At 41.2% G+C, this 11,606-nt stretch overlaps 1 protein-coding gene across 1 annotated transcript; it reads right to left on the reverse strand.

The window, feature by feature from the left end:
• Positions 1-1,121: 1,121 nt before the first annotated feature.
• LOC310871267 (heat shock 70 kDa protein 12B-like) lies at positions 1,122-11,235 on the reverse strand (the record flags this gene model as incomplete). The annotated part of the gene is made up of 4 exons (XM_083782755.1): positions 1,122-1,211; positions 8,523-8,617; positions 8,807-8,987; positions 11,131-11,235. The coding sequence occupies 4 exons, from the start codon at positions 11,233-11,235 to the stop codon at positions 1,122-1,124; spliced, it is 471 nt and encodes a 156-aa protein (XP_083638881.1).
• Positions 11,236-11,606: the final 371 nt, after the last annotated feature.

Raw genomic sequence — 11,606 nt, forward strand, 5'->3', positions numbered from 1 at the left:
CGGTGCTGGTTAAACCACAGGTCAACCGCCACCACGATAGGTTCCAGGGTCACTGAATCACTAAGCCACTCCACCACGGCAAGGTCACAGCAAAAGGAGTGGAAGTGGCCCTTAAAAGGGCCGGGGCGGGGAGGGGGGGGTTACAGGGTCTTGAGCTCTCAGTTTAAATGGGCTAGCCAATGGTCTAGCATCTTCCTCCCTGTCTCAGCTGTCCAGTGGATGTTGTCTCTCCCGGTTTTGAAGTCCCGCTCTTGGAGTTTGGGGAGGTGGTTCTGGGCTGTAATGGTGGCGTTCAGGTCCCACATGATCCTCTTCTCACTCTGCTCCAGGCGCTCAGAGAAGGTGACCAGGGGGACAATGATTTTTGCTGCCGGGAAAGCTGTTTGGGCCGTTGCCACTGCCAATTCCATGGCCTTTTGTGCTGTGGTCATTGTACGCCGGGAACGCTCGTTGATCCCGAACGATAGAACAACTGTTTGGACCTGGGTGTTGGGTTTCACTTTCTTGAGTAGCTCCACAGCATGCTGGAACTTTGCTCCTGGATAACTTTCGATCTGCAAGTCGGTCTTTGTGAAAGGTGGGATGTTACTCAAGTTCGAGTCCCCAATGATGAGAGTCTTTTTCTTTGCGTCCAGGTTCCACTTCTCGTTCTTTTGGTTGGTGTTGGGGTGTCTGGTGGGCTTCCATGTACGAGGTGGGATCGGAGTCAGGCACAACCATGGGACTGTTGTTCGGCTCCCATCGCCTCCCTCACTCGGTGTGATCTGTGGGGTGGTCCGCTCTGGGTCCCCCTGGTGCCGTCTCCGTCGAGGGGCCCTTTGCGGTAGTGGCAGTAGTCCTGTGATGTTCTGCGTCAAAGCCGTGGGCCTCTGCGGTGAAGGGGTTTGCAGGTGAGGCCCGCCACAGTATCTCTGAACGGTTTTGGCCAGCCACTCATCCTCCTTGATCCTCCATCTCTCCTCCCTGCACTCCTCCGAGTGGTCGACCACAGCATTGAAACTACCAGAGTAATAACTTTGTGTCACCGCCATCATAATGGATAGGTCTTCTCCTGCTAAGTTTCTGAGCTGTACTGTCTCCAAAAGAAAGAAGTGATGTGTAACAGTGTGTACAGCCAGGCTTTATTCTGTTGGTCGCCCGTTGCCCATTGGCTGATGCCTAGCAACGGTTTGTGCACAGAACGCTCTGACGTCACCCATATCAACAAACAGCTGCAGGTGGACCACGAGAGATATCAACACTAGGTTTGTGTATTTGTGTTGTCATGGTAACATCTCCACACGACCAAAGGACAGTGCCAGGTAAATAATCATGGTGACGTGTGTAAATATTTTTCTTTTGCCTTATGTTTTTAAACGTTGCTGTTAGCTTGCAAGCTAACCGTTAGCTTCCAAGCTAACTCTGCTGTTTACATTTGGTTTATGAGTGCGTTAACGTCCAAATTGCTTTGTTTATTATGGTAATGAGGAATTTATATATATTTCAGACATTATGTCATAGCCTACTAGTTATTGTGATTTGGGTAAGTGCCTTTCACGATGTGGTTTCCACAGTAATGGATGTTTAGCATTTCAGTCAGCAGAGATTTGTTTATAGTAGGCTACTACTTATTGTATACTACTTAATAATGTTTTTCGCTCACAAGCCCTAAAGCAACAAAATATGCTCATATTTTGTTGCTTTAGGGCTTGTGAGCGAAAAACATTATTTTTCTCAAATCAGCTTGAATAGACCTGTGCCAAAAAATAGGCTAATTAGCTGCTAAACATTCTTGTCCTATGGTGTGCATTAGATAACGATCATATAAAGTAATTGAAATGTCAGTGCTAATTTGTATATAATATAATCAACTGCATGGACAAACAACAGCCATGTCCAGGTAATCACAAGTGCTTGTCATGCCTTGATGTATCATGGGTTAGATAGCCAAGGAAATAGACCAGTAAAAGCCAGTAATCTTTCAGAGTTCCCAAACATTTTGCCAGCTCCAGTCTGTGTCTTGCAGAATGTTTGTGGGAGTTACTGATTTTGACTTTGGGCCAGGTGTAACTGTAATACCACAATATTACATGTGCCGTAAATGAGAAAATATAAGTGTCTCCACTTTACCTGTATTCACATTCACCATGCATATTATGTACAAATAAATATATTTATTAATATTAACTACCAGCAAGTTGATTTTCACAAACATGTACTGTATTGACAAGTCAATTCAAGAAAAGCTAAGGTGTGGCAAGGACTCCTGATTGCGTCAACATCAATGGCCATTCAGACATAGGCTATAAAGGTACTTAAAAGTACAACAGTCATGCTGCTTCATCATGTAAACATATTCAACTACAATTCTCTTCGACACATATGCAACAATTTGATGGTGGCCAAACCATCTTGTAAATAACACAACAAACAATGTGTGGAACTGAAATTAACATCTCAATATTAAATGTACTTAAAAGCCATAAGTCATAAACACTAGAGGTGTAGATAAACTAAGCTTTCAAATGCAGTCTCTGTTCTGAGATGAGAGATTCAGCACCATGGACAGTGTTATGGACAGAGCAGAATTGTGTTCACTGTGAGGATTTCACAGAACTTTATTTTTCAGTTCATCATTACAGCAAGGTCTGTTACTCTGTTCCATGTTGAAAAGCTCATTCCAGTTGAACTTATTTAAACATTCTATGCAACAATATGAATAAGTCAGACCACAGAGTCTACTGATGACTTTAAAACACATCAAACTGGATCAAATAGCACACGGCAACACAGGTCTTATAGTTTTTCAGCTAGTCCTCTCAGGGTCTTACATTTTCAGAGCATTTCTTGCCAGAGGTGTGTGCATAGTTTAGAGATCAAAGTCAAAGTCGTACGATTTGTCACACACCTAAGTGAAATTTGTTCCCCGCATTTGACCCATCTCTTGGAGCGGTGAGCCGCAGCCAAGGAGCGGTGAGCTGCAGCCAAGCTGGGGAATCATTTAATTAGTTGATTTAACCCCCCTGACTTCCATTTTTGTCTACTCGGTCTGTGTCCCAGAGGGAGAATATTATTGTACTTTTACTCCACTACATTTATTTGAAAGCTTTAGTTACTAGTTACTTTGTAGATATTGATTATTACTACACAACATACATTACCCACTTCAGCCCTACAGTAGATACATTTCGGCCATTTGAAAATAGCCGATCTATAAGCTCACAATGCTTTGCGATGTTATTTTCAAAATATTTTTAGACATTTCTACATAATGAAAACGTGTGAAACGGGACAGGCATAATGACTACTTTCTACTTTAAGTACATTTTTATACCAAATACTTTTGAACTTTCACTCAAGTATAATTATGAACCTTTTTGTTTTTGACTTTTCAGCTTCACCCAGTTGAGTGCTACCCACAGAGGAGCGTGGAGGATGGAGCAGTGCCTTGCTCAGGGACACGTTGAACCATATGGGACCTTCGGCTTCCCAGGCAGGCTCTCGAACCATTCAGCTATGGCCGCCGAACGTGCTTCGAGGAATGACCAACAGACCCAGGTCAGTGAAGGGTCCTGGACATCACTATATGCTTCAAAGTGAGGCTCTACTAAGTTCTCAACCCAGTACTTTAGTCAAAGTATAGATAGGCCTACTCCCGTTGAAACATTAAACTATATGTATGTTGCTCAGTCAAATTTGAAGTAGGTGCTTTTAAAAATGCTATTATTGTTTTTATTTCTTTCCCCATCAAACATAAGAATAGTCTATTTTTTATTGTTTGTCTTTAAATGTCTTGATGAATTGAATACACAGGACCTTGATGGGAACAAGCCCTGGGGGATTATTTGGGTTATCCTTTTGGCAATAAAGTATTCAATCAATCAAAACAAGTCACACCAGAGGCCACATATCAGGGCTCACAGAGCAGGAGTGATGTCTGTCATGTGACTTGTGTATTGATCTAAGGTTAAATCACCAGTTCTAGCACTGCATGTTCTAAGACAATGGTAACGGTCTCATCAGCTTCTTATCCGAGTTAATCACACGTTTTACCATTAACTATATGTTGTGTGAATTACTCAGGTGGCTTCAGACCTGTGCAACTCAGAGCTGTAGTATGCAGGGCAGGAATTTCAAGGAGGCCACGAAGGCCATGGCTGTCGTTGCCCCTCAGTTTGACCTTGTGCCCATCCATCAAACAGAATGGCATGCCCTGAGGCCACAGTATCCATACTGCGCCAGCTGACTGCACCACTTTCTCCTCTATGTAGGTACCAGTGTCTCTTTCTTGTCAATATGTATTTCTTGTCAATTCTTATACCCATCTTTAAACCAATCAAGTAACTGTGATTGGTGCAGGGCTGAACATGGATCAGACTGTAAATACATATATTTTCCTTAACCCTTAAATTATTTAAATTATATCAATAGGCCTAGACTCAAATCTAGTTGTATTTTTGAATGGCCTTTCTGCCCTGGCATTTGGCCTTTGTGCCCTAAAAAGAAAAATAATTATGAAATTCCAAGCTCGGCTGTAATGTGTACAGTATATGACGCGTATTCTCCAATTCTCAGTTGGCCCAAATACGATCCAGGGGTCTGCCATGAATATAAAAAATCACACACACAAAAAAATACACACATATGGGGCACTATATATTATTGTTTAACACTTCAAATGGCCATAACACCGCTCAGGGCTGGTTTTGAAGGCTATCTGTCAAGCGGCCTGAAAAGAGACCAACTCTTTACATTGTAACAAGGCCCAGATTATGCAATATAGTAAAAAGAGGTGAATATATATTAACCGCTGTATAATGGGGAAATGGTGATTTTGGCCTCGAAAGTTTGTGGGAGGGACCTGGTTTACAAAAAAATGACAAAGATCCAAAATGCATGCTTCCGATCTATACCCCAAATTTTAATCATATTGGGGGGCCTCTGAACAACGAAGAACCGAAGGCCATTTCACTTTCACTGATAGAAGCACCACAAATGCTAGAAAAGGAACTGTTTGTTGCAGAAATTTGATTTGATAATTTGATACAAAGGGTAAACGTCATCAAGTCTTGATACTCCTTACGTTTGCTTATAACTGCCTTCAAAATTCTATCTGTGGGGCCGATGTCTTACAAAAATTAGACATAAACCATAAACATGTTGTCGTACTCAAATTGAACTTTATAGTTAAATTAAATTGATGCCAATATAAGTGCACCTCCAAAAGCACTTTCACTTCACATGTAATATAATAGGGGGCACCACAAACATGAAGAATTAGTCTATAGAAAGAGGGGTCAACCAATATTGCGGATTTTATTACACCACCTAGCTCTGGTCCATAGCCCTAATGCCCTTTGCTGCCATTGCATTAAGGCTCTGGTCCATAGCCCTAATGCCCTTTGCTGCCGTTGCATTAAGGCTCTGCCACTCTTTGCTTCTAGCCCTCGCATGAAATGCAGACCAGCCTCTCCTCTGTAGTGGAAATATTAAAAACTTTTTACCTACTCACCAATACAAAGGCGGCTTGTTTAATTAGAAAGCCTACTTTCCTTAGTGGACGCACTCTGAGCTCCCCACCACACGTATAACATGCACTTTTTGGCCGGAAAGGGATTGTTTTTCCACCGGAAGCGCCCTCTACCGATATTGCCAAGAGAAAAATCTCATATACAAGATTTTCCATACAATTCGGATCCAAGGAATTCATCAAAAATAATTATTATAAATATTCGAACACATCTTGACTATTTCTAAATCTACCTTTTTACTCTAATTGTCATTGGTGGTTTGAGGGCCATCTATAATCCTATAATTTCCACGAGGTGTCAGTGTTGCACAATACAGCAGGTTTCCCCAGGCGACTGAAGAAAAGGGTAAACATGCAGGTGGGTCACCAATTTAATCCAGATTCAGGGAAGAGAACACATTTATCAGCTTATACACTTTATAGTATTCCATTTCTGCTCCCCCCATCTCTTCCGATTTTTTTTTTTTATCCTGTATGATTTCTAACAACCAATAGATGACGAAAATGTTAGCCGTTAAAGGAGCATTCAGTGATTTGGGTGATTTGGAAAAGAAACCCGGTCCGCCCCGGTAACAATACACATGCACACGCTCTACAGTGGGGGGGACGTGCAACAGGCCAACAGCATGCACACCAAGGCCTGCCTCCACTCGATCATGATTGGAGGAACTTAAGGCCTCTCTCTATCCTGATTGGATGAAGAATGGGCCCTCTAGCCAAAAAATGAAACCTAAGCTTTTTTGACCCCCAGGGGTGAACTGGGGACAGGGAGGAACTCCTTATATGGTCAGCACACTATAGCAGGGAAGATTATCACAAAAAAGAAAAAGAAAAGTGATATTTGAAAACTTAGTGAAATCACTGAAGATACCTTTAAGTTAACTATTTTAGTTGTATCTCAGTTAGCATTTGAAATGTTACTGTACATAGCACCTAACTTGTATTTGTCACTTTTACGTCACAGGTCCGCTGTGTTGATTTGGAGTGGTTATGTAAGGGATAATGTATGGCTGAGTGGTCATTGTTCATAGATGAATCACCGCCTGAAGGTGATTTATTTATCTATCTGGCATTTATCTAGCTGGCAATGGTTCTTGAAAGTAAAGTAAAATATAATGTTGACCATTTTGGGGAACACAACGTATGTGTTGATATTGTGGTAAGAAAATAACATAATCACACTCCACTAGTTATCATTTTTATATGATTATTATGGATTTCTCCTCTTGCTAGAGTTGTACATTAACACTTATGAAAGATGGCAAAGTGCCATGCCAAAACAAAGTTTGTATTACAAATACGTATTGGCCCAAAGTATTGTACAAACAATTCACATTGTGGTTGTAATATTTGACTGATTGATTGCTTGATTGATTGAATACTTTATTAACAGTTTGCAAAAACAAAGCACAGGAAAGTACAGTTCAAGACAAAATCTGCTAAGAGGATCTATAAGTCAAGATATCCATGGCTTGTTTCCATTGAGGTCCTTCATATTCAATTCCTAGATGTTACATTACCATTTAGAGTTACATGATATTCACTCATAGAAACAGCGACTCATTTTCAAAGCCAACCACATGTGTTCATGTGTCAGTTACAGAAGACTACAAGTCAAATACAAAAAAGATAAAACAAAGGAAATCAAAATCAAGACAAAAGAAAATTCTACATCATTTTTTGGACGAAATTTAAATACATAATTTGGTCATTGATATATTGTAATAATAAATAATGAATAATAATACAATTTAACAAATTAACTTGATTTAGAACATTGTCTACAACATTTGTATTATTGCTCTTTAACATCAAATACAAAGTTACATCACATGATGTCAGAATTAAGTATTCATATACAACTCAACCTAATAAACCAAATCCAGCCCTAGTATAAAGTATCACACAAATAAAACATATTTACCGGTAAACCAAAACCACCATTTCCCCCGTATACCACATAGCTAATACTTGCCTAGTATATTAATCTCATAAATGAAGAAAGTATAAATAAGTTGGTATTAAATACTTTTTCTTTGCACTCTGCATTTATCCTGTCAGGTTTTATGCCAATTACATTGCAAGTCGCTCTGCTTAAGACTATCTGCAACAGTCTTACCCTTATCTTCTTATTTGCCCAAAAAGTCAAGTTTGACTGAGTTGGACTCCACATCAGTACCTGTGGCAGTAGCTGTTATTTCTGTGAAGCCAAATTTGATTTGAAGCTTGAATCTACGATCCAGCCCATGTTTAGTATTTGGCATCTCAACGTTAAATGAGTTAAGTTTTTCTATTCCCCAATCATCTACATATAGCGGATTTATCCTTTCTGTGCGGTAAAACGTGATACACACTGATGTCGTTTCTCTACGCGGTGGCATTAAGACGTGGTCTCTGGTTTCATCCCAACCCACATCTTCATTAATTGTCACCAGTGTTTTGAAAAGATCACGACAGCGGTCACCCCTCTCAGTTGTGTATTTCTTCTCAGGCTTATGCTTTGACGCATCAAACGGTCCTGAGAGATCAATGCCATAAGTAAAAGCACTTTTTCGTGATGTCACTACTGCAGGGTTTCTTCCAAACATGACAGCTCCCTTCAAAATTGCCTGCTGGGGCGACGCAGGGCACAGCACTTTGCACTTAAGGCATAACCCCCCACTAGCAGAAGGTAGTCAATGCTGAGATCCTTTTTAAAGATTTTTTCCAGACTTTTAGTGATGCCACTCAGGCTTTCATCAAAAAAAGATCTAATCTTTTCTTTTGAGAGTACGATCGACCCTTCGTCCCAGCTGACACCTTGCATATTCTTGAAGTTCTCTATTGGTTGCTCTTTCTGAGCCAACATTGCTAAGTTAAAAGGACAGGAGATCGTTGCAGCCTCATCCACACTCTTAAGGACAATGAAGTTATACATCAGCGTTTGAAGGTCACTGGGATGCCTTTTTTCAAAGTCATTCCAGAGATTTTCAGAGAATATTTCTTTCAGGCAACCTTTAAAGTTTTTGGTAACCTGCTCCCCTCCCATATTATTACCAGAGGCCTTGTCCAGCTCTTTCAGGACACCTCCAGCCAATACTTCATGCACCGTGATGTCAACGGTACCGCCTGTAACACAACAATGTTAGGCTTTAAAATATGAACGGATAAAAAGTGGACAACAGGAAGAATGTAGAGTGAAGTTGCATACATTTAAAGATAAGGATTTTTGCTGTATATTTTAACTGTAAATAAAACGAATGTACAGATGAGTATTACTTTGTCTTGCACACACTATAATTACACAGCACAACATACCTCCACAATCAGCAACAATGTATTTTGTTCCAGGTTTTTGTTGTAGGGTGTACTTAGCATTTGATGAGTTCCCATCAACAAAACCAGTTGAACACAGCTGTTTACACCAGATGGAGGCTGCTTCTGGCTCCAATGCGATTAACAATTTGTTGTCCATTTGGCTTTCTCCCACAATGCCAGCCTGAAAAGAAAGATAGAAAGAATTAATATGCCATATATGGAGTGTGTCTTGAGTGTACAGGGTTTGATGAGGTCAGATCAACATATGGAATGTCGGAACAGGTGAGCTCCATATATGGAGATCTAAGGGTGGCAGAGGTGGCAGTGGCTTGAGTATACAGGGTTTAATGAGGGCCCAGGTAGGGCCGGGCCTTAATTTCCAGGCCTGTTGAGAACTCTAGTTTTCACCGGCTGCCAGGCGTGGCTGCACAAATAACTTTGGGGCGGCCCGTCTAGAGTTTAAATGTATCAGACAAAAGAGAGACATCGAAAAGGAAGGATGGATGGGGAAGGATCAACATAATGGAATGACAGAACAGGTTCCACATATATCCATATACTAATATTGATGACATCACTGATCTCCATATATGGGCTTAATTGCGACATCAGGTCGCATATACTATGATATGATCCCTGATTTACTATGTCATAGTGATGTCACAAGACCTGGGCACAATATATGGGGCTTTCCCCATGTATGGATGGATTTTGAGTGACAAAAATGTATGTGTATTAAGTAGTTAATTTAAACTGTTTCCATTGGTTAAAAGGGGAGATCATGTGGAGGTTGCCAACATATTTTTGCAGCTGTGCTTCCTACCAACCAGAAACTTAAAGTTACTGAATCATCGTCATTAAGAAGCATCAATTTTGGACAACAGGGGATATGAGTTTGTAAAACTTAATAAATAATATTTGTAACCTGTGTCCAAAAGGATTAACTGTAGTATATTCCCACATCTGCAGTTATATGCATAAAAGTTACATTTAATGAACAAAGTAAACAAGTTTAATTTCATAACGTTTCTGGGGAGTTATGTATGTTTAGGTATGTTTTATGAATGAATCAGCTGATGATTTGGGTTTCGAGATGACCATAATGATTTTTCCAGATAATAGTTTTGATCATCATCTATGTAATAACAACATGGAACTAGACAAAGTGCCAATCGGCACAGGTCTCCACCAGGGCAGGTCAGGTTGTGGCCTCATGGTGGCGCTATAACAGGCTGTTGAGGAAGATTTGGGCCAGAGGTTCGTGTTGGAGGGATGCAGGTACAATGTTTTTCCATGTGTGCATACATAAGTTGTATACAGATCGATGCAGTTATAGCTAAAAACAGGAATTGGCCTGTTATAGCGCCACCGTGAGGCTGATTTTGAGGAAAGAATTGTGGCATGTCGTCCTCGGCCTAGTGAAAATGTGCGTGTATAATTTAACGGAAATTGCACACTGTGTTTGTGATTTGTGGCCTTTTTTTTAAATGGACGAATCGTGTGAGCTTTGGAAGCCAATCTTAGCCAATCAGGATGGAAGATGGGAAATGGTGCCGCTCCGTGTTGATCACATGACTATGGAGATAGTGTATACCGATTTGCGTGAAATTTGGATAAAATCTGAAGGAGTAATAATAGAAAATGTGTTTTACATATGTCGGCCTCCTGGTGGCGCTATAAAGAGCAGATGTGAAAAATTCCAGGCAAAGGTTTTTCCTTGGCCTCTAGGGAGTTGGCATACAAAGTTATCCACAGATCCATGCAGTTAGAGGTAAAAACACTTTTCGGCCAGTTATAGCGCCACCTTGAGTCTGAGTTGAAATTGTTCATGTGGCATTTCGTCCTCGGCCTAGTGGGAATGTGGGTGCACAATTTCACGGAAATCACGCGATGTGCTCATGATTTGCAGCATTTTGTTTGAAACTGAGCACTCCTGTGAATTTTGGAAGCCAATCTTAACCAATCAGGATGGAGTGTGAGAAATCTGAAAGACCGGTTTCGTTGAATGGCTCTAGAGAGACTGTGTACCAATTTGCGTGATGTTTGGACAAAATCTGTAGGTGTACTGTGCAAAAACTTGTTTTGCACAAAGCGGCCTCCTGGTGGCGCTATAACAGGCCGTTGTGGAAAGTTTGGGGCAGAGGTTCATCGTTGGCATCCAGGGAGTGTGTGTGCAAAATTTGGCATCGATCGGGTTAACGGTGGCCGAGATTAGCTGCTCACGGACGGACGGACGGACAGACGGACGGACACACGGACACACGGACGGACGGAGTGCAAAACATACTCTCCCCACATGCCTTCGGCCTGGTGGAGACAATTACCTCAGTTGCTGCTTTTCTCATGAACTGTTTTGCGGAAGCATCCCAAATAGCAGGAACAGTCAGAACCCAGGTGAAGTCAGAAGCAGTGAAGGTTTGCGTGTCCATTAATGTATCTCAGTGCATGGTCCTTCAGGTAGCGTATACTTTCTGTGAAGACTTTCAGGGCTCTCATTGTTTTGCCATTTACGGCTGTAATCATTAACTCCTCGCTGAGTTCCAGATCCTGTTATCAACAAATGCATGTTGTTGATAAATACATGTATACGTACACACACACACACACACACACACACACACACACACACACACACACACACACACACACACACACTGTATAATGTTTGGCGTCTTTGAGGTTGTCAGCCCTCTCCTTGTCCCCATTGTGGAAGCATCACCCATATTAGAAATCTGAGTAAAGCTAGCCCAAGACAACACGACTGAAATAAACACACCAAATACTGTCCCAGTTTTTATAG

Source organism: Protomyctophum parallelum (genome assembly GCF_964188405.1).
Source record: "Protomyctophum parallelum genome assembly, chromosome: 14".
NCBI lineage: Eukaryota > Metazoa > Chordata > Actinopteri > Myctophiformes > Myctophidae > Protomyctophum > Protomyctophum parallelum.